The sequence below is a fragment of the Heterodontus francisci genome, chromosome 36, assembly GCF_036365525.1.
Source record: "Heterodontus francisci isolate sHetFra1 chromosome 36, sHetFra1.hap1, whole genome shotgun sequence".
In the NCBI taxonomy this organism is placed as follows: domain Eukaryota; kingdom Metazoa; phylum Chordata; class Chondrichthyes; order Heterodontiformes; family Heterodontidae; genus Heterodontus; species Heterodontus francisci.
Window position 1 is genome coordinate 37,529,476 of NC_090406.1, and position 25,760 is coordinate 37,555,235.

The 25,760-nt window shown below is 45.3% G+C and overlaps 1 protein-coding gene across 2 annotated transcripts in view; it reads right to left on the reverse strand.

Moving 5' to 3' along the window:
- The window catches only part of LOC137351758 (SH2 domain-containing adapter protein F-like), a 262,888-nt gene extending 242,591 nt beyond the window's left edge, over positions 1 to 20,297 (reverse strand). The window contains exons 1-2 of one of the 2 annotated variants that reach the window (XM_068016564.1): positions 20,176 to 20,297; positions 18,990 to 19,353 (exon numbers count right to left, since the gene is read on the reverse strand). In XM_068016564.1, the coding sequence (XP_067872665.1) occupies positions 18,990 to 19,322 (333 nt within the window). In that variant the 5' untranslated portion in view covers positions 19,323 to 19,353; positions 20,176 to 20,297. Of the gene's footprint in view, positions 1 to 18,989; positions 19,354 to 19,708; positions 19,944 to 20,175 lie in introns of those variants that run through there. The other variant, XM_068016563.1, reaches the window with a different exon arrangement.
- Between the last annotated feature and the right edge of the window lie 5,463 nt (positions 20,298 to 25,760).

Consider the following 25,760-nt stretch of genomic DNA (forward strand, 5'->3'; position numbering starts at 1 on the left):
CTGTTATGAGAAACATGGTGAAGACTGAGACCCTGTAGAAGTAAATAGCCTTACAAGCTGCTTTGTTGCACAGATGAACTAACCCTGCTCTTAGAGGCTGACAATTGTTTCTGGATGACTAACGCTGGGAGTCCAACATTGCTTCACAGAAAATGAGAACCTCAGGCACTTAAAATTACAGATATTGCAACATCAGTAAAGCTACTTTTCCAAGCCACAACCCCCTGCAGTTAATATAAAAATTCTTAGTACAAAATCTAGTGTTCTTATGCAGTCATTGCAACAGATCTCAGCCCCTGGGTTCCTGCTAACTAGAGACCCAGAACCAGCAACTGCCAGCCAAGTCCTTCACTGTTTCATCAATGGCAAAGCAAAGAGAGGTTTTATTTTTAATCCATTTCCCAGTCTTTCTGGTCACTGGCCTTAAAAAAAATGGAACATTTACTATGATGTTGCTGCCAAGCACAAGTTGGGTGCCAGCAGTAGTGTTGCCAAGTCGCTGGGATTGTCCTGGAGTCTCCAAAAATTAAGGATTTATCTCCTGGATGCCGCTGCGAGCAAAACCTGGGAGAAAAATTATTGGCGCGTTATAACAGGTGTTTCCTTGTTTCGTTTTCTTTCAGCACTTTAGTTTATTAGTTGTGCAAATATTGGAGATGGGAAAAAGGTTGTTTGACTGGGTACAGCAGTTGAAAGTGCGAGATCATTTAATGAAATCTCCAGGAATACGTCCAACCAGAGCTGACTGCCCTGGATAGAACTATGGCAGTATAAAAGCAGGCGATGGCCGTGCGTCTGGACACCTCGTTCCTGAATGCTAGCTGGTGACTCCTGCTGCCAAGTTCACATGTCTTGACATCAGGCGAGGCCAGAATCAACTTTGACTGCGGTGCCCTCAGTCGAAGCATTGCTGGGGTGGGGGAAGGGTTGTGGCAGAAGAGGAGGTGGGGAAGAGGGATGCAATACATCATAATTAAAACAGTTGCATATTTACTTGTGTTAAGTTCAAGCAAAATCTTTTTCCTAAAACACTGACTGGAAATTCTACCTCTTTGGATTTCAATTCATTGCACAGCTTGCAAGGTCAGCCCGTTATTGCAAAGTGTGCTAGATGTGATATACTGCTGAATTAAAGCATGAATTTTTAGCCAAGTGCGTGTCAAAGTCAGGGGCCAGTAAAAGGCCGTCGTGATATTCAGACATGACTAAAGAGTCTAGGCAGCTTGTGGTCAGAGAGCCTCCTGATCACTTTCACTTGTTATTTGACTGTTTTAGTTGGGGGAAAAAATTCAAGGAAACATCGAGGACTGGCCAAGAATCCTCAAAGAATGAGTTAGAGCTGTCAGGACAGGAAGTGTTCATCAAAACTGGTCAGAATATACTGTTACAGCCACGTCTATAGAAAAGCACAAGTTCCTTTCTACAACTGCAACCCCCGCCACCCACCCCTCCCCCACCCACACCAATTTAGTTTTGTGCTGAAGAAATAAAGTAACTTGGCTTTGGAAAAGTTCAGTGCTGCAGCTTATAAGCACTTTCTATAAAAGGGCTGATTCCCTTTCAAAACACCAATCAAAAAAGTTCATCACTCAATCCCTAGACTGTCGAGTTAGCTGATCTCAATTGGGGCTGCTATAAGGGCTGGAACAACTGGACACAACACCCTAGGGGCAGGGCAATCAGCCAGGGTGCTAACTGCTGATTGCTATCCAGTGTCCCCCCTCCTGGAATGTGTTAACGCCAGATGAGGACAGGACTTGTTGCAGCTGTGATGTCTCTCACAGTTGAGCTGCTTCACTATTCACACATTAAAGAATTCCATTTGAGTCAGATACTAAAGAGTCACCAGGGAGATCATCTGGGTTGGTGGAATAAAATTAAGGTCAATACTCTTATTGACTATGCCAAAATAAACTACCAAATTGGTAGCTTAACATAGTAACACATAAGATTGAACCACTGTGCCAAGTGACTAATGAAATTGGCATAAAATAGATATTGAGGATTGAATTTGCATCCCGTTCAAAACAGTCAACAGGCTGCTGTCCTGGGAGGATCTGAAGCCCACTGTAAGACATGATTTCCAGAGAAGCTTTTGATGACAATGCTTAAGATGCCATTCGGAGATTGAGACTAACACTTCTTAAAGTAATTGGCATTCATATAGTGCCTTTAACTTAGTTATATATCCCAAGGCACTTCATAAGACCTTAATGAGACAATAATTGACACTGAGAAGGAGACATTAGGAGACATGACTAAAGGTTTGGAGAAAGAGGTAGGCTTTGAGAAGCACTTTAAAAGGAGAGTGAGGGAGAGGGGTTTAGGGAAGGAATTCTAAAGCTTAGGGCCTAGATCGTTGAAGGGACAGCCACCAATGGTGGGGTGAAGAGAGCGGAGACGCACCAGAGGTCAGAGTTGAAGGATTGCAGAGGTTTGTAGGGCTGGAAGAGGTTATAGAGATAGTGATAGAGAGGGACGAGGCCACAGAGGCACTTGAACGTGAAGAAAATTTGAAAATCAAGGCGCTGGTGGATCTGGAGCCAAATTTAGGTCAGTAAGCACAGGGTTAATATTACCAAGGTGGAAGTAGACAGACTTTGTGATGGAGAGGATTTCGGGTGAGAAGCTCAGCCTGGGATCAAATAGAACACCGAGCTTGCAAACAGCCTTGTTCAGCCCAAGATAGTGGCCAGGGAGGGGGCTGAATCGGTGGCGTGAAAGCAGAGTGATTGGCAACTTCAGTCTTCCTAATGTTTAATCGGAGGAAATTATGGCTCATTCATATCTGAATGTCAGAGAAGCAGGCTGGCAAGACGGTTTTCACTTGCTGCTTTGCAGACCTTCCCCACTCAATGGTGAAGGTACAACAGCCAGGCACAGTCAAATTGTGACATCAAAGCAATAGTACAGGCATTCATTCTTCTGTCATGCTAGCTGCTCTGGACTTTGGTCCCTGTGGCAACTTTGCAGAATCAGTGCAAATACAGCATTAAATTGCTGCGATGCAGGACGTGTCCACAGCTGTCACTTATTGCCAGCCTGGGCTGGATTCAAAGCTCGAATCCCGAAGGTGAAAGGACAGCATTGGAATCGCCTCTGGATAATATTCCATAACTGATGTGTCATGACTGCACCATGTCCAGCCACGAGCAACAATCTCAGCTATGGACCTCATCATTTCAGTGGAAGACGCAGTTTCAGAAATGGGCTAGTTCCCTTTCAATCAACTTTACTCTCTCCCCTCCCACAAGCTGTACCGCCTCATCTTCATCCAAGAGCTTACCCAAAAACCATCCAATCTAACCCAGCTGAAACAAAGCAGCGTTGGAAGAGCTGGGGACTGGGACTAGATGTGCTTAGTCTTAATCCAATGTTTGTATTCAGCTGATGGTAAACACCCGACTCTCTTATCAGCTGCACTTGAGATTTGAAATGCCTGCATTCCCTTCCCCCTTTGATGGCTACAAAGAGCCTATTTTCTGTGGGTCTCGTAAACTGCCACCAGAATCATCGGCTGCCAAGTGCACAGTTATCACAAGTGATCACTGTGGGTCAAAGCTGCTTGATGAAAATATTTGGGTTCAGCAAAATTAGGTCATCAACTGGCACACATGAAGAGATAGGCCTCTGCTCAAAACTGGCAGCTTATGAAGTGCGGAGCTGGATAGGAACATAAATGGACAGAGGCATATCAGGAGGTCGCTGCAGAGATGCTTCTTCTAAAGCTGAGGTGACAGTGGAAAGAAAGGTCTATACACCATTATATTGCAGAACAACTTCGGCCTTTGCTCCCCCTTCTGCATCAGTCCAGACAGGACACAAACATGGCAGACACTTCAGTGTAGCACGAAGGAATTGGTGCGGGGTCAGAAATTGCTGTTTTCGGGTAAGGTATTGAACTGAGGTCCCATCTGCCTGTTCTGGCAGTTCAAGTGGTTGTCAAAGATTCCATGGCATTATTTGAAGATAAACAAGGAGCTCTCCTGGTAACCTAGCATACATTCATCAACCAACCAATATCACCAGAAACAGATTAGCCTTATTGATGTTTGTAGAATGTTTTAATACACCGAATGGCTGCCAAATTCAACCACATGATGACAGTCCCCATGCTTCAAATTGAACTTTGGCCCTTTGAGATGTTTTTGAGATATGTGACAAGACGCTTCTATAAATTCAGGAGGGCAAGACGACTAACACAAACACAACCATGCATGCCCTGACTTGCCTGTGAATCAGAAAATTATGGGTTCAAGTTCTGCTCTAAAGAACTTGAGTGCATAAGCTGACACTTGAGCGCAGCACTGAGTGAGCGCCACATTGCCAGAGTTGCCATCTTTTGGATGAGACATAAAAGATCCCACAACTCTATTCAAACAGGAGCAGGGGAGTTCTCCTGGAGACCTTAACCAACAACTAAAACAGAGTTTCTGGTCATTTATCTCTTTGCTATTTCCAGGACCTTGTTGTGTGAAAATTAGATGCCATATTTCTACATTATCACAGTGATTACACTTCAAAAGTAGTTTGTTGGTTATAAAGTGCTTTGGGACATTCTGGTGAATGGTCCATTGGAAATGCAAGTCTTTCTTTCAATAGCTTACCAGTCCCAAACACTGATGTTTTGATGACAGACTTTCTCCTTTGACGACAGTCAGAAAAATTCCAGCCCATTTGATAAACATGGGCAACCAAATCTCTGTGCAACACAACAGACACCAACTGAAGGGAATCAATCTGCTGCAGCAAACAGTGCGAGAGATTGTATAGATAGATATCTATAGATTTACCATGGAAAGCATCTAGTGGATCTCACTTTCAGGAGAGGGAGGGAATTTCCAACCCCATCCTATTCTTAGGAATAAATTGCTGACAAAGCCAGCATTTATTATCCATCACTAATTGCTCTGGAAAAATTTGATGCTCACTAGGCCACTAGTTAAGAGTCCACCATCTTGGTGTGGGGCTACAGTCACATTTGGCCTAACCATCAGCCTCAGACCCACCGGCCGTCCATGTCTCCGTTATAAAGACGTCTGCAAACGCGACATGAAATCGTGTGACATTGATCACAAGTCGTGGGAGTCAGTTGCCAGCATTCGCCAGAGCTGGCGGGCAGCCATAAAGACAGGGCTAAATTGTGGCGAGTCGAAGAGACTTAGTAGTTGGCAGGAAAAAAGACAGAGGCGCAAGGGGAGAGCCAACTGTGCAACAGCCCCAACAAACAAATTTCTCTGCAGCACCTGTGGAAGAGCCTGTCACTCCAGAATTGGCCTTTATAGCCACTCCAGGCGCTGCTTCACAAACCACTGACCACCTCCAGGCGTGTATCCATTGTCTCTCGAGATAAGGAGGCCCAAAAGAACAGTCACATACAGGCCAGACCAGGTACGAATAGCAAGTTTCCTTCCCTAAAAGAACGTTAATGAACCAGCTGGATTTCCACAACAAGTCAACAGGTTCATGGTCACTTTTACTAAAACCAACTTTTTATTTCCAGATTTAATTGGTGATGGGTGGAAACAAAATACCTTTTTAATAATGTCTAGCATTGACCAAAGCAAGCAAGTGGAGCGCTGTGTGGAGCTCTACCTAGAACTGTACTCCAGGGAAAATGTTGTCACTGAGACCGCCCTCAATGCAGCCCAGTCTCTGCCAGTCATGGATGAGCTGGATGAAGAGCCAACAGAATCGGAACTCAGTGATGCCATTGATTCTCTAGCCAGTGGAAAAGCCCCTGGAAAGGACGGCATTACCCCTGAAATAATCAAGAGTGCCAAGCCTGCTATACTCTCAGCACTCCATGAACTGCTTTGCCTGTGCTGGATGAGGGAGCAGTACCACAAGACATGCGCAATGCCAATATCATCACCCTCTGTAAGAACAAGGGTGATTGCGGTGACTGCAACAACTACCGTGGAATCTCCCTGCTCAGCACAGTGGGGAAAGTCGTCACTTGAGACATTTTAAACAGACTCCGGAAGCTGGCTGAGCGTATCTACCCTGAGGCACAGTGTGGCTTTCGAGCAGAGAGATTCACCATTGACATGCTGTTCTCCCTTCGCCAGCTACAGGAGAAATGCCGCGAACAACAGATGCCCCTCTACTATAATAAAAGCAAAATACTGCGGATGCTGGAAATCTGAAATAAAAACAAGAAATGCTGGAGATATTCAACACTCCCCCCTGCTCTCATGCTCACATCTCTATTCTGGGCTTGCTGCAGTGTTCCAGTGAACAACAACGCAAGCTCGAGGAACAGCATCTCATTTACCGATTAGGCACACTACAGCCTGCCGGACTGAATATTGAGTTCAATAATTTCAGAGCATGACGGGCCCCCCATTTTACTTTTATTTTCAGTTATTTTTTTCTTTTTTACATTTTTTACAATTTTTTTTGTATGTTTATTTCACTTCATCTTAGTTTGTTCAGTTTGCTTACCCACTGTTTTTTTTCATGTTTGTACCTGCTGCTGTTCAATCTTCAGTCCGTTAACACCCTATCTGTACTAATGCTTTGTCTTTCAACACATCATTAACATATTGTTTGCCTTTGCTCCATGACCTTTTGGTCAGCTGTGTGGCCTTGTCCAATCGACACCTTCTCCTTTGTTATCTCTTACCCCATCCCCACCTCACTTGCTTAGAACCTTTGACATTTCTAATATTTGTCAGTCCGGAAGAAGGGTCACTGACCCGAAACGTTAACTCTGCTTCTCTTTCCACAGATGCTGCCAGACCTGCTGAGTATCTCCAGCATTTCTTGTTTTTATTTCAGGTGCCCCTCTACGTTGCTTTTATTGATCTCACCAAAGCCATTGACCTTGTCAGCAGACGTGGTTTCTTCAGACTACTAGCAAAGATCGGATGTCCACCAAAGCTACTAAGTATCATCACCTCATTTCATGACAATATGAAAGGCACAATTCAGCATAGCGGTGCCTCATCAGACCCCTATCCTGAGTGGCATGAAACAGGGCTGTGTTCTCGCACCTACACTGTTTGGGATCTTCTTCGCACTGCTGCTCTCACATGCGTTCAAGTCTTCAGAAGACGGAATTTTCCTCCACACAAGATCAGATCGCAGGTTGTTCAACCTTGCCCGTCTTAGAGCGAAGACCAAAGTACGGAAAGTCCTCATCAGGGAACTCCTCTTTGCTGGCGATGCTGTATTAACATCTCACACTGAAGAGTGTCTGCAGAGACTCATCAACAGGATTGCGGCTGCCTGCAACAAATTGGCCTAACCATCAGCCTCAAGAAAACGAACATCATGGGACAGGACACCAGAAATGCTCCATCCATCAATATTGGCGACCACGCTCTGGAAGTGGTTCAAGAGTTCACCTACCTAGGCTCAACTATCACCAGTAACCTGTCTCTAGATGCAGAAATCAACAAGCGCATGGGAAAGGTGTCCACTGCTATGTCCAGACTGGCCAAGAGGGCGTGGGAAAATGGTGCACTGGCACGGAACACAAAAGTCCGAGTGTTTCAAGCCTGTGTCCTCAGTACCTTGCTCTACGGCAGCGAGGCCTGGACAACGTATGTCAGCCAAGAACGACGTCTCAACTCATTCATCTTTGTTACCTCCGGAGAATCCTTGGCATCAGGTGGCAGGACGGTATCTCCAACGCAGAAGTCCTCGAGGCGGCTAACATCCCCAGAATATACACCCTACTGAGCCAACGGCGCTTGAGATGGCTTGGCCATGTGAGGCACATGGAAGATGGCAGGATCCCCAAGGACACATTGTACAGCGAACTCGTCACTGATATCAGACCCACAGGCCATCCATGTCTCCGCTTTAAAGACGTCTGCAAGCGCAACATGAAGTCCTGTGGCATTGACCACAAGTCGTGGGAGTCAGTTGCCAGTGATCGCCAGAGCTGGCGGACAGCCATAAAAGTGGGGCTAAAGAGTGGTGACTCGAAGAGACTCAACAGTTGGCAGGAAAAAAGACAGAAGTGCAAGGAGAGCGCCAACTGCGAAATAGCCCCGACAACAAATTTTATCTGCAGCGCCTGTGGAAGAGTCTGTCATTCTAGAGTTGGCCTTTATAGCCACTCCAGGCGCTGTTTTACAAACCACTGACCACCTCTAGGCACTTACCCATTGTCTCTCGAGACAAGGAGGCCAAAGATGGAAGATGGAGTTCTGATTAAGAGTCTGTTACAACTGGTTCAGGAAGGGGTCTCAGGCTCCCCTCTTGCCCCTTTCTTGGTTTGGCTGTAACAGGGTTTATCTTTTCAAACACAGTGGTTTTAGCTTATCCCCTCAGTGAGTCCTTTGCTCACTACACTCTAATTGTAATTGCAAATAAACCAATCAAATAGATTTTCTTAGGTTTAAACTAGAAAGATGCTAGTTTATTAGCCTTATCACTCTAACTCGGTTAAAAATTACTAAAATATGCAACACAACCACGCTAGCATGCACACGAGAGAAACACACACAAATAGTTACAGAGGGGAAGAAAGAATTGTGGGGGATGGTGTTGAAGTAGGGTTGGCAATGAATAGAATTCAGTTACTGGATGGTTATGTCCTTGATACAATATCCTCAATTAAAATTATGGTCTTGGAGTTCTCACTGAGGCACAATTTCTGACTTACTTCTTTGGTACCAGAAGACTGAAGAGGTGCTCTGTCTTGAGGCTTAAGCTGCTACCGTGGGTCCCTGGGACCTTGCTTGAGAGAGAGGAGAGAACGGATACCTTGCTTCTTGTTTCTCAACTTGCAGTCTGTTACCTTTCTATGAAGCACAATTCAAACAATCCCCAGTCTGACCAGCAGGTAAGTCATGTGACCATCTTTGTTTGAAATAGCAATTTCATGGAGGGTTGCTGGACTTCAGAGTCTTCCAGACACTCAGTTGGGGGGCACAGTGGGGGTGGAGATTTGTCTCTTACAAAGTCAATGGCTCTCAATGTCTTTTGATCATCACTTTTGACAAAACCCATCTTGCTAATTGAATCGGAGTACTCCCGTTGTCTCTCTATGCAGCTGTCTCTCAGAATGCAAATGTGTAGCCATGTTTTCAGCTGGTTAGCTCTACTGTTTTTTTTAACGTTATGTGCAATGTCCAGCAAAAAAGGTTCAAGTAGTGTTCCCTATGACAAAATTAATATGTTTCCATTTGGCAGGTGAGATTGCCATCACAAGTCATAGCCCTGTAATGCTAACTCTGTTTCTCTCTCCACAAATGCTGCCAGACCTGCTGAGTATTTCTAGGATTTTCCTTTTTTATTTCAGATTTCCAGATCCACTGCATTTTGCTTTTGTATTTGTCCTTTTAATAATGTTGCTTTCGCCTTCCATTTGCAGAATAATGCCAGCACTGGTGTCTTAAAGCTACAACAACCGCTTGCTCAGGGTCAGGGCTCTTTAGGCATTGGATTGCTTTGGCCATTTAGCATAGTAACATCTGTCAAAAAGCTGTTTCACGTACATGCTGCAGGAAGTGACACCGTGCAAGGCAAAATCGCCTTTTTGATGGTGCCCACCATCGGCAGCACTCGGCTGCTGTCAGCAGTATGCTCATACTATCAAGACACTACCAGACTGGCTGGTTTAGAAGCACTATCTTCTCTGGCACTGAAAGGAGTCTCCTCTTTTGGACACAGAAGGGTCCAATGTTATTCTGTCTGAACAGTCCCAATCTGTTAAATCCTGTAAAGCTGAAGCCCTATGCAAGATACAACAGCTACTCCCATATATGACAAGGTAACATCACCCTAGCATTCTTAAACAAATCACAAGAAAAACTTGTTGCCTGATATTTTTTCCAGATGTAGCTTCCAAACTTTTTCCCCATTGCAGCCTTTCTGGTCTGATAGAAATGGTCATTGGTCCAGTCAACCTTTCTTTACTGTTTTCCCCAAGTTTCAAATACACCATCTTACACTCTAGTACTTCTCCTGGATCCTCATTGTTGAATTCAAGATTGTCTCTTACTCCAATTTATTTTTTCCCCTTCGAACTGTGGAACTCCTTACCTCTATGTTCCCTTCCTCCTACACGTTTTAAAAACTCAGCCTTGGTATCATCTGTTGGGGTCTGAAGTTCTGTTAATGGATGGTAAATACCTGGTAGTTCAAGATAATGGGGTGAACAGGTGTTGGGTGTTAATTAGTTAATTGTATTCAAGCGTGTATATCTCAAGAGTCAGCCAGCATTGACTGGTGGTGTTGTTTAGAGAGCAGAAGTAAGCTTTGTGACAAGCAATTTACAAAGTATCCTAGCCTCAGTGTCTTCTTCAAAAACAAGCTTGGAGATTTCTCTAACATTGGTAGCCTGAAAGTGAAGATTGGAGACTAAGATTTGTTTTCAGACAGGAGATTTGAATTGCAGTTTTTTTTTTGAAGAAAGATAACTGAAATCAAGTGTAAGGTGTTGGGATATGATTTTCCACTGCTGTTTTGTGAAGCTGAGCTTTACGATCAATGGAAGAATGAAGCTGATACATGGACACGGGTTATGTCTTTAGCTAAAAGGAAGTAAGGAATGGCCCTTGCACTTTTGTTTCCTGCCAGAAGAAAGATCAGGGGCAAAGTGTTCTCTGAGCTAGAAGCTCATCATTTGGGCAATGAGGAAGGTTTGGACAAACTCTTGAAATATATAGATAAAATTTATATGAAAGATAACCTATTGAGTACCTATGAGATGTGGTTGGACTTTGATAAATTTTTAGAAAAATGAATGGTTCTTCCATTGAAGAATATATTCTGGAGTTTAACCAACTATATGTAAGGTTACAGTGATTCTGGTTGGAAATTCCTAGATCAATACTTGCCTTCAAATTGTTGGATTGTGCTAGGATATTGAACATGGATAGGTGCTTGGTATTAACCGGAGCTATTATCAATGAAAAAGATAAGCTGTTTGATCAGATGTCTGACGCCCTAAAAAATTTTGGGGTGAACCATTCCTTTCTGGCCACTTTCATGGTGCAGATGGGCTCTTTAGTGGTGATGCTGAAGGTGGAGGAAACAACACTAGCAGCATTTAGAGGCCATTCAAGTATGGGGCCCAGACATCAGTACGAAAGGAGAAATACACACAAAACGAATGAGAATAGAGACCCTTTTGGCAGCTATAACAGACAGCAGGAGCTGGGTAATTATGGCTGAAGGATGAACCCCAGGAATAACCAAAGGGTGGTCAATGGGTGTTTCTGATGTGACTCAAAGTATCATTATGTGTTGCATTGTCCAAAAAGAAATAACAGGGTTTTTGAGATGACACATGACCTGGAAGGTTCGGATGATGCTACTGATAAATCAGAAGGAATTGGACTGGTCATGAGAAGCTTCAGTCCGGTAATGAGTGTCCTAGTCGCAGATTCATTCAATTGTGCAGTAGTAGACAGTGGATGTACGACCACAGTTTGTGGAGTGGACTGGTTAAGGTGTTGCATGGATTCTTTAAGTAAGAAAGACTGAAATAAGGTCAACGAATTATGACTGTTCTACCTGTTTCAGCTTTAGGGATGACAATATGTTGAAACCACTAAAAAAAAAAGTGGTAATTCTGTGTAAAATAGCAGGGGTAAACCAGTTTATTAGTACAGATGTAGTATCCGGTGAGATACCTTTGCTCTTAAGTAAACAGTCTGAGAAAGGTTCTGATGAAATTGGATATGGGACATGATCTGTAGCTTTGCGGTAGTTTAAAAAAAGGACAAGATAATGGAAAGGTGGATAGGAACAGGACTGGGAGCACTGGCTAGGTTTCTAACTGACAATGGAGGAGAATTTGCCAATCATGAATTCAGGAGTATGTGAAAATATGAATATTGGAGCAATGCACACGGCAGCAGAAAGTCCTTTTAGTAATGGGATTTGTGAGAGGAATTGTGCCGTGATTGACGAAATGCTCTGAAAGATTTTAGCAGCCCAGCCAAATTGTAAATTGACTACTGCTCTGGGCTGGGCAGTACATGCAAAAAAACATGATTCAAATGGTTGGGGGCTACAGCCCACATCAATTAGTTTATGGCAGGAATCCAAAAATACCTTTGGAAACATGGGATCATCCCCCAGCTTTAGAGGGGACTACAATTAGTTCAATTTTTGCGGAACATTTGAATGCCGTGCATGCAGGGAGAAGAACATTTATTAAGGCAGAAGTTTCAGGAAAAAATCAGGAGAGCTTTGAAGTATTGGATCAGGCCATCAGAAAAGAATTTTAATACCAGGGATGTGGTGTATAACAAAAGAGAAGGGCAGAAAGAATGGAGAGGCCCAAGAAAAGTTATAGGTACTGATGGCAAAATGGTGATTTTGCAACATGGCAACCAAACTGTTAAGAGTACATTCCACGTGGCTTATTGGCATTGATTATACATTGACAAAATCTGAACAAATGATGGACACTGATGATGCACCATGTACTTCGCATGCACATATGTCGGACCTTTTGCGAGCAACAGATTGTGCAGATAATGGGCTGACTAGGAGTGGACCAAGTGATAGTGAAGATCCAGATAAGGCCATTTATCCCAAAGGTCAACTACCGAAAGTTGGGACTAGAGTGACATATATGCCAGAAGGGACAAGTGAATGGAGGGAAGCCACCATTATAGGAAGGGCAGAAAAGGCCACAGGGAAATACAAACATTGGCTGAATGCGCAAGACAAGGGACAAGATATCAGACCTATAGATTGGCAGAAGGAAGTGAAAATATGGAAGGCCAGAAAACATAGTACAAGTTCAGACAGTGAATCTGAACATGATCATAGTGTAAGGAAAAGGTCACGAACTTGTGAAAGGAAGTCTGGTTGTAGGAGGGACAGGTCATGTAGTAGTAGTCCAGAAAGGGATAGGAACTCTAGTGGGGGACGCGGTTTCACTAGAGCAAGGACCAGAAAGCAGGCAAGGGGCACGACAAGTAGTAGGAGCCCTTATGCTAGAGAAGCTCTAGTGGCTACTAACAAGTTAGATGGTAAATTGATAAAGGATGCCAAGCAAATAGACCTTAACAGTTGGAGAGAGTTTGGTGTATACATGGAGGTGCCAGATAGAGGACAACCAGCATTGTCCCATAGATGGATTGGTACAGAGAAAGTATTTCCTGATGGTATGTATAAAGCGAAGGCCAGACTTGTAGCTCGGGGATTTGAGGAATGACTAGGTGACCAGGAAGTTAGAGTGGACTCCCCAACAGCAGGAAAAGCAAGTTTGAGGATTTTCCTAACCCTTTTAGTGACACATTCGTGGGAATGCAAGTCCATTGACGACAAAGCAGCATTTTTGCAAGGGGAGAAATTTAAAAATTTTAAAACCACCAAAGGAAGCTGGAGAGATAGAAGGGAAATTATGGAAGCTGAACAAGTGTGTTTATGGGTTAAATGATGCATCCAGGGTGTGGTATTTTTCAGTTATGTCTAGTAAACCCTGGCTACCCGACCCAGACCAAACCTGACTACATGTGTTGGGTTCGGGTTGGGTCGGGTCTGTCTTCAGCATCCAGCATTTGGGCTCGGGTCGGGTCGGGCCGGGCTGTACTATGCTGTTTTTTGTTTTGTTTTGTATTTTTATTTTAGTCTATGATCTTTTTCTGTTTCAAAAATGTTATTTTTGGGTCAGGTCAGGCATTTAAAAAAATTAAAGGACTCCGGCCCGGGTCGGATTGGTGGTTGTTGGGTTGGGCCCAGGTCGGGTTTTAATTTTATACCCAAGCCAGGCTTTAAGGTCCGTCCTATTAAAAGCTGGTTGTATTCCACTAAAGATAGATCTGACAATATTTCATTGGTACTATGAAGAAAAACTAGCAGGCATTTTCTTGGTGCATGTGGACGATTTTCTGTGGGGAGGATCTGAGGCATTTGAGAAATTTGTGGTAGATAAAGTTCTACAGGAATTTAAAATTGGAAGTCAGGCTTCCGGAGCTTTTAAATATATAGGGTTGAACATTAGGCAGACTAAGTTGGGGGTAACCCTAAATCAACAGTCTTACCTAGAGAATGTTAATAGGATTTCAATAATCGGGCCAGATCCCCTCAAAAGGATACTCTGCAACCAAGGAAGAAGTTGACCAGTTAAAGAGCTGAATGGGCAGTGAACTGGTTGTGCACACAAACTAGGCCGGATGCTTGCTATGATGTATTAGAATTGAGCACCGTGCTGAAACATGCTACTGTTGGGGAGGTGCTGAAAGCAAATAAGACATTGAAGAAATTGAGTTTTGATAAATGTACACAAGTTTCCAGCCCTGGGTGACTCAGAGGAAATAAAATTAGTCATTTTTAGTGACGCCTCACACGCTAATCTTCCCGATTGGTTATTCGAGCACAGCAGGGTTCATTACATTTTTGGTGGGAAGAAATTATAAAAGGCACCTTTAGCTGCTCAGACACTTGCACTGATAGAAGCGATAGATATGTGTATGTATTTATCAAGTATTTTAAAAGGACTCTTTACGAGGGGCAATCTGAGAAGAGTTTTCCTATATACAGACAACCACTCTCTCTGGGACAATGTCCATTCGACAAAAAGTGTTGCAGAAAAGAGATTAATGATTAATCTCGCGAGTATGAAAAATGTTGGAAAGAAATGAAATTTCCAAACTAAAATGGGCTGACACAAGTTCTGAGTTGTCGGATTGTCTTACTAAGAGGTGCTTATTCGAAAATATTGTTGGATGTCCTCGAAGAGGGCCATCTTGTGTTATAAGTCAGGAAAATGTGGAAACTTTTTTAACGATAAGATTGCATTTTCTTTAAACAATTTTTTTTAAGGAGGGGGAATATATAGCATGTTAATGGCTGGTGCTGTTGAAAGTTAATGATAAATAATGTAAAGAAAAACATCATTATTTATTTTTTTATCTATATGTATTTAATTTAAAGAAAAAATGGGGAATCTGTTAGGGTCTGAAGTTCTGTTAATGGATGATAAATACCTGGTAGTTCAAGGTAATAGGATGAACAGGTGTTGGGTGTTAATTAGTTAATTGTATATCTCAAGAGTCAGCCAGCATTGACTGGTTGTGTTTAGAGAGCAGAAGTAAGCTCTGTGACAAGCAATAAACAATCTGCACCAAAGCATCCTAGTCTCAGTGTCTTCTTCAAAAACAGGCTTGGAGATTTCTCGATCATCTAATCTGTTGTTCAATTTATCGCATCCTCTCTCCTACTCTTCAATCAGTGATGTCCTGCGCTGTGACCTTTAAGCTTTGACCTGTAAGCTTTGACCTGGATTTCTAAAATACAGACAGACAATCTAATGTCCACTTGAGAGAAACCTGCAACGTGAAATGCTATTGCAAATCAGAGCCAGAGGGAAAAATACAATTGAGAAGCACTAAATACAAGAATCCATCTCACTCTCTAAATCCAACTAGAGAAATTTAATGTAGACATGCTCTTCGCCAATCATTGTTCCATGAAACAGAAACAATGAAAGGAAATATAACTGATAAATGATTTTCCTCGCGGTGCAATCACTATGATAAATAGAGTAATGTGACAATTGATCATCAGGGTAAGGACTCATTTTCAGGAGCGGCCATCCATTTTAAACTTTCCCTCGAAGGCCCAGTTGCCTCGTGTAGTACTCAGCTGCAAGGAACAGGAGGCCCAGGTTCAGTTCCCAGCCTGTGTTGCAACAGCTGATCTCAGCCAAGCTGGCAGCTGCGGTGCTACAATTGGTCTCGGCCACAGGTGGGGAAAGGTCAGGTGGGGTCTTGCTCCTGATCACTATCCTGTGGGGTTGCTGCAGGTGTGCATGTGTAGATATCAGTGGAAGGCAGGAACAGATGTGGTTCTGCATCTCCCCACAGCACATGAATAACCTGCTGACACTCATAACCTAGGCTTGTCACTGAAGAACCCTGCATGAGGGTTACCAGCTCTCCAGGACACTAGAGCAAACAACCCAGGAGAAATATATTTTTTAAAATTGAGTTATTTTGCATTTTCTTTGAACACTTTCTTTTATTAGTTATAAAATAAATACTGGAAATGGGACAAATGGCTGTTTCACCCACAGTCAAGATTAATCCAATTGGGTAACTAAGAGTCTGTTTCTTTCCCAACTGGCTGTGGGAAGGCAGTGCACCCAGAGGATGCACGAATGGCGGAAGTGTGAGGCTGGGTTGGTCCAAGGCAGGAGGTCAGGTGATGAAGTCTCCAGGATACGCCCAGCCAGAATTAGCAACAACGCTCCCTCTAATATTTCTTTGTTGCTCGCAGCCTATTTATTGCACTACATGGTACAGATTATTGCACAGCTGCGCACCCTGGAGGAAAACCTAGGTATCAGTGTAGCTGCCCTTAAGGAACTGCACTCCTGCAAGACTCAGCAACTTCAGAAGAGGAGGGGCAAAAAATTGGAATGGGGGGGTGGGGAAGACATAAAACATGTAGAAAGGCTTTATCATGTGATGGAAATTAATGAGCCCGGGGCTGAGGTACCCAGTCAGAGAACATTTAACATCACTCTGTCAATTAACGTGCAGTCTTGTAGGCTGCATGGAGCTATCAGCAAAAGGCAATGATACTAATCCAAGGTAACTATTACTACGAGGTCAAATGCAGCCTTCTGAAGAGCTCTAACGTACAATTACAGGGCAAATACACAAAAAAATATATTCATGAACTGCTTTTCTAAGTGTGATACCTCAATATTATCAGGGCTCCAGGTCAGCATTTGGTTAAATCACAGAGAATTAATAGGGCTGCAATAGTTCAGCTGTGTGAAGATTTAATGCATTACAAACCCATAAGTGACATGTGAAATATACAATAGGCAGACAGACAGTTACGAGATTGTCATTCAAACAGGCGATGGAGGATGTTAAACTGACGATTTATGAATGCTTGCAGAACCTTGAAATTGAACAGCAGCCTTGACTCTCCCTCCCTGCTCTCAGTTACAAGGTTTGTACATCACAAGAAATTTTTCTTTCATCCCCTTCTTGCTGGTAGGGTTCACAATCAGCAGCAGAAATGCTACTCGCTTTTCAACTCTGAAAGTTAGGGACCTGATGCCAATTGAAATGGGTCCAGACCATCGCCCCAGCTGAGAACAATTTACGTGGCATGGATAGGGACGGAGATTGTGATGGGGGAGGGGGCAGAGAGGAGGAAAAGGAGACAGAGAGGCGGGCAGGGAAGGGGGGGTGATGCAGGCAAAGGGTGGGGGGAGAGAGCGAGGAGAGAGAAGGGAGGGAGAGCACGAGGAGAGAGAAGGGGGGAGAGAGCGAGGCTGGAAAAGGGGGGGAGAGAGTGAGGTGGGAGAAGCGCGGGAGAGCGTGAGGAGGGAGAAGGGGGGAGGGGGAGAGAGGGAGAAGGGAGGGAGAGCGCGGGAAGGGAGAAGGGGGGAGGGGGAGAGGGGGGGAGGGGGGAGAGAGCGAGGAGGGAGAAGGGAGGGAGAGCATGAGGAGGGAGAAGGGAGCAAGAGTGCGAGGAGGGAGAAGGGGAGGGAGTGAGCGAGGTGGGAAAAGGGGGGGGAGAAGGGGGGGGAGATCGAGGAAGGAGGAGGGAGAAGGGGGGGAGAGAACGAGGGGGGAGAAGAGGGGGAGAAGAGGGGGAGAAGAGGGGGAGAAGGGGGGGAGAAGGGGGGAAGAAGGGGGGAAGAGAGCAAGAAGGGGGGGAGTGAGGGAGAAGGGGGAAAAAGAGGGAAGAGAGCGAGGCGGGAAAAGGGGGGAGAGCGGGGTGGGAAAAGAAGGGAAGAGCGCGAGGCGGGAAAAGGGGAGAGAGCGCGAGGCGGGAAAAGGGGGGAGAGAGCAAGGCGGGAGAAGGTGGGTGAGAGTGAGGGAGAAGGGGGGAGAGAGCGAGGTGGGAAAAGGAGGGAGAGCGAGGTGGGAAAAGGGGGGGCGAGAGCGAGGTGGGAAAGGGGGGGCGAGAGCGAGGCGGGAAAAGGGGGGGCGAGAGCGAGGCGGGAAAAGGGGGGGCGAGAGCGAGGCGGGAAAAGGGGAGGAGAGAGCGAGGCGGGAAAAGGGGAGGAGAGAGCGAGGCGGGAAAAGGGGAGGAGAGAGCGAGGCGGGAAAAGGGGGGGGAGAGCGAGGCGGGAAAAGGGGGGGGAGAGCGAGGCGGGAAAAGGGGGGGAGAGCAAGGCGGGAAAAGGGGGGGGGAGAGCAAGGCGGGAAAAGGGGGGGGAGAGCAAGGCGGGAAAAGGGGGGGAGAGCAAGGCGGGAAAAGGGGGGGGAGAGCAAGGCGGGAAAAGGAGGGAGAGTGAGGTGGAAAAAGGAGGGAGAGAGCAAGGCAGGAAATGGGAGGAGAGAGCAAGGCAGGAAAAGGGGGGAGAGAGCAAGGCAGGAAAAGGGGGAGAACGAGGTGGGCAAAGGGAGGAAGAGCGCGAGGTGGGAAAATGGGGGAGAGAGCGAGGAGGGAGAAGGGAGGAGAGCAAGGAGGGGGAAGGGGGGAGAGAGCAATGGGGGAGAGAGCAAGGAGGGGGAAGGGGGAGAGAGCAATGGGGGAGAGAGCAAGGAGGGGGAAGGGGGGAGAGAGCAAGGAGGGGGAAGGTGGGAGAGAGCAAGGAGGGGGAAGGGGGAGAGAGCAAGGGGGGAGAGAGCGAGGCGGGAAAAGGGGGGAGAGCGGGGCGGGAAAAGGGGGGAGAGCGGGGCGGGAAAAGGGGGGAGAGCGGGACGGGAAAAGGGGGGAGAGCGGGACGGGAAAAGGGGGGAGAGCAGGACGGGAAAAGGGGGAGAGCAAGGTGGGAAAAGGGGGAGAGCATGGTGGGAAAAGGGGGGAGAGCAAGGCGGGCCAGAGGGATAGAGTAAGGTAACATTGAAGTGGAACCTTCCTTGGTGTGGATCAACCTCCAACTCATCAGGTGGAAGCCACTTCCCAGGCATGTTGGAAGGTGCCTCAGCATTGACAAGGGCTGAGAAAAATCTGCCCCCCGTGACCTTAACTGTTAACCATGTGATGTCCGACAGTGTCCAGAAGTTTCACACAGACAAACAAACACAGCAATAAAAAGTCCCCGGGGGAAATTGAAATGTGTACACTGGGGAGTGGGGATAGTTGCTACTCACAGTGTCCGGTTTGCCCTTCGTCTCCTCTGTACCCAGGATCTTTGCCCTGCTGCCCAGGTCGGTGCTGTCGACTTTGATGAGCCGGTGTTTGGGGGAAACATACTTGATGTCGGGGGAAGCTGGTTTCTGGTGCTGGGAGGAAAGTCCAAGCGGATACTCGCTCTCTGAAGCCCTGCCTCTGCTCTCACTTTCCTCGTACGGATCCTCGAAATCCAGGTTCCTCTGTGCTCGGTAAGCTTTCAGAATCTCACTCTCGCTGTAGTCGGGTTTGGGAGGCTGAGGAGGGACCCGGCGGCTCCCGAAACTCAAATAATCCTTTAACCACTTGGCCATTTCTGGCGCCGGAGATTCGCTTTGAAATTGACTAACACACAGAGAAAAAAAATTGTGTTAATTTCAGGAGAAACCGACCCGCGGAGTTTCCGGCGATCGCCTTACTAAAAACCCGGGGCAAACACATCAGATACAATCCTACTGTCAATGGTGATCTATAAAAAAAAATAAACAGCTCAATTAAAAATCTTCCAGATTCCCCAAATCAGTCCAAGTCTCTATTTTAACTTCCAATTGAATATTTCTTTTTAAAAGTTTCAATCGGCATCCTCAAGGTTGCCACAAATAATGAAGGCAAATAAAATTTGTCTGTGTGTTATGTGTTAAAACAAACCCAGAATCGCTACTGTGTCCAGTCAAGATCGCCCTAAGATTGAGTTGGTTACCTGTTTGTTGTAATGTGAGGGTTTGCATCAAGCTCGTCGCCTCGCTTTGCTGTCTACTCCCACTGAAATTCAGAAAGTCGAATGCACTGTTTGGGAGATTTAAGCAGACTGCAGTTTGAAGTGGCTGAGGGAAGGACTCTAGGGGCTGGTTTCAGGAGCAACTGTCTTTCTCTGTGTAGCTCCAAGGTGTGAAGCATCCAGCAACAGCTCGCAGCCCCATGCTTTCTCTTCTCATTAAAGGGGAAGAACACCCGCTCCTTTGGGCAGATGGCTATATTGGCCGACACAAAAATAAACTTCAGCAACACGAGGGGAACAAAAGCCAGTGACAGAGCCCCTTCCCCAGCAGTTCGCCACTTGCATTCACTGACAAGGAGGGAAGGCATTTTTGAAAATAAATTTGCAATTTGGTAGTTTGAACAACATTTTTAAAAACGATCTGAAACGTTTAATTCTGTTTCTCTCACCTGCTGGGTATTTCCCATTTCAGATTTCCAGTATCTGCAAAATTTATAATAAATGCTCAATATCATATTAATTATCACATTGAAATGTGTCGAGGAGCTTCAGGCGTCTGCTGTTTAGTAGACAGACAGACACGGACTTGAGTGTCTGATCTAGGCTGGCAAATCTGTGCCTTGCTAACCGGGTGCCGCAGAGGTGCCAGCATTCAGATTGGTGTTAAAGCAGAGCCCAGCCCCCTTGTTCTGGCGGGTGTTTAAGATCAGGTACCACTATCGCAAGAAGAGCAGAGAGCTCCCCGCAACACACCCCTCCCGGGTCTCCTGGCCAACACTCCTCCCTCAACCTATCACCACCACAAACCGGTTAACTGATTGCTCATCCCATTGCTGTCTGTGGGATCTTGCTGTACACAGCACAGCTACTACACTCACCCACACAACAATAGTAACTGCCCTTCAAAAAAAGCTCTCATGTTTTGAGATATTTTGGAAAGGTGCTATAGCAGTCCATATTTGTAAATAGTCCGTTAGAAAGAACGTTAGAAGTAAAGTAGCCTTTCTAAATTCTTAAATACATCCTGAAGTTAACATTTGAAAAAGGCCATTTTTTGTAAATACAGTATCTGCTCTCTGCTTCCTTTATAAATAAAAATGTTTCACCATTTAATATTATAGCAATAATGGTCTAGTACCCACCCACCCCCGGCCCCCGCCCCCCATTCCTCCCAAGGACCCAGGCGGTACCTTGTTGCAGAGGCTAGCGTTAATGGACAATCGACTATTCAGCTGGGGGTGGAAGGGTACAACTATCACTGCCGAGTTTGTTATGGTTAGCTGATGTTTATTATGGGTCACTGCTGAGTTTCCTTACAACCCTCCTCCAACTCTGCTCTCTTGTCCATCTCCCATTTCCTTTGCACCACGATTGGTGGCTCTGCCTTCAGCCGTCTAGGACATAATCTGTGGAATTCACACCCTAAATCTCTTCACCTCTTCATCTCTCTCTTCCTTTAAGTCGCTCCTGCAAACCTACATCTTTAACCAAGCAGTTGGTCACCTGTTCCCTTTTATCGGTGTCAATTTTTGTTTGATAACACTCCTGTGATGAGCCTTGGGATTTTTAAAAATATTGTTAAAGGTGCTATATAAATGCAAGTTGTTGTTGTCATCATCAAAGGCAACTTTATAAGAGCAAAAGGTGAGTGAGGGTGCTGGGTGATAGTAATTTAATAATATTCAGCACAGAAGGAGGCCATTCAACCCATCATGCCTGTGTTTGTTCTTTGAAAGAACTAGCCAATTAGTCCCACTCCCCTCTTTTCCCATAGCCAGGAAAAGCTTTCCCCTTCAAGTATTTATCCAATTTCCTTTAGAAAGTTACTGTTGTATCTGCTTCCACTGCCCTTACAGACTTTCCAGACATTGCAGACTGTAACAACTCACTTTGCAAAAAAAGTTCTCCTCATCTCCTCTCTGGCTCTTTTGCCAATTACCTTTGATTTGTTACTGATCTGGTTACTGACCGTCCTGCTATTGGAAACAGCTTGTCTCTACTTTATCAAAACCCTTTATTAGTGTAACAGGTCAATAAGAGAAATGCTCTTTTCACTGAAATTGTGACCCAGCTCCATGAGACACTCTGTGACTGGGGGCAGTGCCCACTCAATAGGCACTATTACATCACAGGAGTGCAGCCAACTGTAGCTCTCACTATCAGCAGCCCTGCTTACTATCAACACCTTGACGTAACTGGAATCAATGGCATTGAGGACCCCTAAAAAGAGGTATCCACCAATCTGCATTCGGGTTAGGGCCTCCTGTTGCTCTAAACCAGGGAGTCAGTCCTCTGTGTCTAAACTCCAAATAGCAGATTTCCTCAGTTAGGGCACCAGCATTTGATGGAACACATAAACATAGAGGGTGAGTCAGGGGCTTGACTTGTGTTCGTATAGTATCTCATGACCCTCAGAAAAGTCTCAAAGCATTTCCCACCTGATGGTTACAGTGAAGAGCAGTAGCTTTCATATATGGACAAATGTGGTAGCCATTTGTGGCCAGCAGAATGCCAGGAACAGCATTGAGATGAATGAGCAGTTAATCTGCTCCCTTTTCAGGGTAATGTTACTTGTAGGAAGAATGCTGGCTGGGGGACTGGGGAAAATCCACCCCTGCTCTTCTTCAAACAGAGCAATGGGATGAGACAAACCACTGGGAGAGACAAACAGGGCCTCAGTTTTAATGTCGTATCTGAAGGACAAAAGTCTGGCTCGTGAGACAGTAGAATATTTTATTATAGAGAGCCTAATGTTAGAAACTCCCTCACTTTGTACAAGGAGACTGCAAGAAGAGTCATTTCCATTCTCTGTTCCTCAGCTCATTGTGATACACCCGGCACGGATGGCACATTATTTTCAAACCACAGGCTAACAAACTTTCCTAAAGTCCTAAAAATTGGCACCAATTCATTCTCCCTGGTTCTCAGACACCAGCACTTCTGTTCTGGCAATGGGACCTTCCACATCAGTGCTTCTTCTTCCAGTTCTGATGAAAGGTCATCGGGCTGAAATGTCAATTCTGTGTGTCTCTCTCTCTACCGATGCTACCAGATCTGTTGAGTGTTTCCAGTATTTTTTGTTTTAATTTCAGCTTCCCTTTATTCCAAATGAGGTATGAAAGGAAAGGGGAAAAAATGATTGATTGATTTGAAGAATATTCAATGTGAAGCATCGCAAGAAGAATCATTCAGAGGCCTTTGATGTTTTAAACAGAAAGAGGTTTCATTGTTTAAAGGAGTGGGGTCACCTTGGGGGGGGTGGGGTGGTGGGTGGGAAGAATTAATGCAAGTCTCATTTGTAAACAAGCAGCTGCAGCTGTCTGATGACTTCATTGCATCGAGTTGTAGCTCTGGGTGGAGAGCTCAAGGTTTTACATGGAGCTGACCAGAGTGGAACTGAAATCCACAGATGTCTGGTCTGTGCTGAGTTGGCTGATTTCAGCAGGGCCTATGCTATTATTTGCCCCAGTGCTCTGAGGCTGGGGAAGGAGAAGAGGAATAAAATACCCCTGGATTCTTGCTCTTGATAACTACCCCAGCCTCCTTCTGGAAAACCCATATTTATAAAAGTGGTGGGGTGGGGAAGAGAGTGGATTGGGTCTAACTGTGATGCCCCCCATGTTCGAATTGCCAACTGGCACTCACTGTGCTGACACATGACGAATGGTCACTTGGGAAAGGTACAGGTGGGCTGCTACTGCCCTTGGAACCAGACCCTGGCGTAAGGCAGCAGCTCTGGGAGAGGAACGTGCAGGATAAAGAAAAACAGCAGTGGAGATAATGCGGCTGGGAGATTCCCCCAGTAATAGAAAAAAAAACCTCAAAGTTCTAACTAACCCCAGCTCCCCTCCCAGTTGCATTGTGGGCTGTCCCTGGTTCTTTCACGCTAATAAGCTCCTTTAATGAGAACAGCTGCGGCAGAGCACGGGTACAACGCCTGCCTTCTATCCTGCAGAAACATTCTGTAAAATTATCAACACATCATCTGGAACCGAAATTGAATCAGTGCCTGGAGGGCTTGCTGTGGAAACCTGGAGTCCAGGATAGTTGGAACTCTGAGCTTCCCAAGAAGACAGCACCACCTGCTGCTCTATTTAGGAATGAATACCAAGATGCGAATCATTGAATAAGAAAAATTCACAGGCGTAGGAGGAGGCCATTGAGCCCCTCAAGCCTGCTCTGCCATTCAGTTAGGTCACAGCTTAACTCTATCTGCCTGCCTTGGTTCCATAGCCCTTAATACCCTTACCTAACAAAAATCTATTGACCTCAGTTTGGAAATTTTCAATTGACCCAGCCTCAGTTTTCATCATGTGAGATTATGGTGTTTCCCTGTGTTTTAGGGATTGCATTCCTCAATTCTATTTTTCCCCAGGATAAACCACAAGATAGTGGCCTTGACCGATTGTCCCAATAGGAAGCGCCAGGTTAAAAGTGTTTTCTGATGCGTATTATCTACATAGTCGGCAGCTTTCTAACAGTTTCTGATTGTCCTCCTCTATTGAAAAATTGAAGTGACGGCCCAATATCCACAATGCAGGACACCACCAAGTTTGAACAGTGTAGGACAGATGGTAAGATAAATGTGGTGTTTTAAAGACGCTAAGTTTGAGTTTTAAAACCTTTCAGAAGAGGATAATGAGAGCAGTAAGAAGTTCCAGAGTTTTAAGACCCTGGGAACGTGTGATTTGATAAGTCTCCATGTTAATATAGTTTCAAATAATGAATGGAACAGAGGGTGTAGATAGCGAATGACTCCCCCAGTAAGGGAACGGTATGGTAGCACGAGCATGGTAACATAATGGTTATCTTACTGGACTAGTAATGTGGGGACGTAAGATCAAATCTCACTGTGGCAGCTAGAGAATTTAATTTCAATTAAATAAATCTGGAATTTAAAAAGCCACTGTTAGTAATGGTGACTATTGGATTATTGTATAAAAACCTATCTGATTCAGAAAAGCCTTGAAGAAAACCTGTTGTCCTTACCTGGTCTGGCTTACATGTGACTCCAGACCCTCAGCAAAGTGGTTGACTCTGAACTGCCCTCTGAAATGGCTCAGCAAAATATTCAGTTCAAGAAGGTGCAATTAGGAGTGGGCAAAAAATGCTGGCCTTGTCAGTGACACCCACATGCTGTGAGTGAATGAACAAAGGGAGGGGGAGAATATTAACATTTGAGCAAAGGCAGTTAAAACTGAATGTAGGAAAAAGCTTTTCCACACAAAATGTCATATACTGTGGGAAACACTGGCCAAGAATAGCACAATTCAAAAAGGTGTTGATGAGGCTGATACATCCCTATGAAGGAAGTGTGTTAGCAGGGATGGAGAAAATGTGAGGAATGTGATTGAAAAGAGAAAAAACATGCAATGGTTGACGCGGTGGAGAAGGCTTGATGGGATAAATGGCGAATCCCTGTCCTTATTCCCCAGTGAGGGTGCAGGGAGAGGTTAAACTTGGTTTTCTAGATTCTGCAAAGGGAGTTTACAGGCAGCTGCATGATTCCACCATTAGCAGGTTCTGGGGTTGAATTATTGGCGTAGGCACAGGGGCAGGTTAGTGGCAGATCTGAGGATCTACTTGCTCCTAATTCTCTCTGTCAGGTACTGAGCCACGTAGGGTCTCACACCAACTGTGATGCTCTTGCTGCCACCTCAGCTGTGGTCCGTTAAGGCAGCCTAGAGGCGGAATTAAATCTGCTCTCAGTGACCGAACCACCTCCCCCGCCTCGTAGTGTTTGAGCACAGATGCCAGGTTCGGCTGTGATGCCCCCTCTCTGGATGAACACGCTGCTCTCACAGGTAATGGCCTTTTGCAGGAGGTAGTGGAGACTAATCGGACTCTCTGACATTGTACCACTGTAATAGGTACTGAGCCAACTCAGGGCGGTGCAAGCTGGAATACATTGTACTTCCCTCATCCCACTCCCCTGCACACACTGAAAGTGTTGACCCCCTCTGTACCGTACAGAAACAGGCCATTTGGCCCAACTATTCTGTACTGGCATTTATGCTTCTTAAGCTTCGTCCCA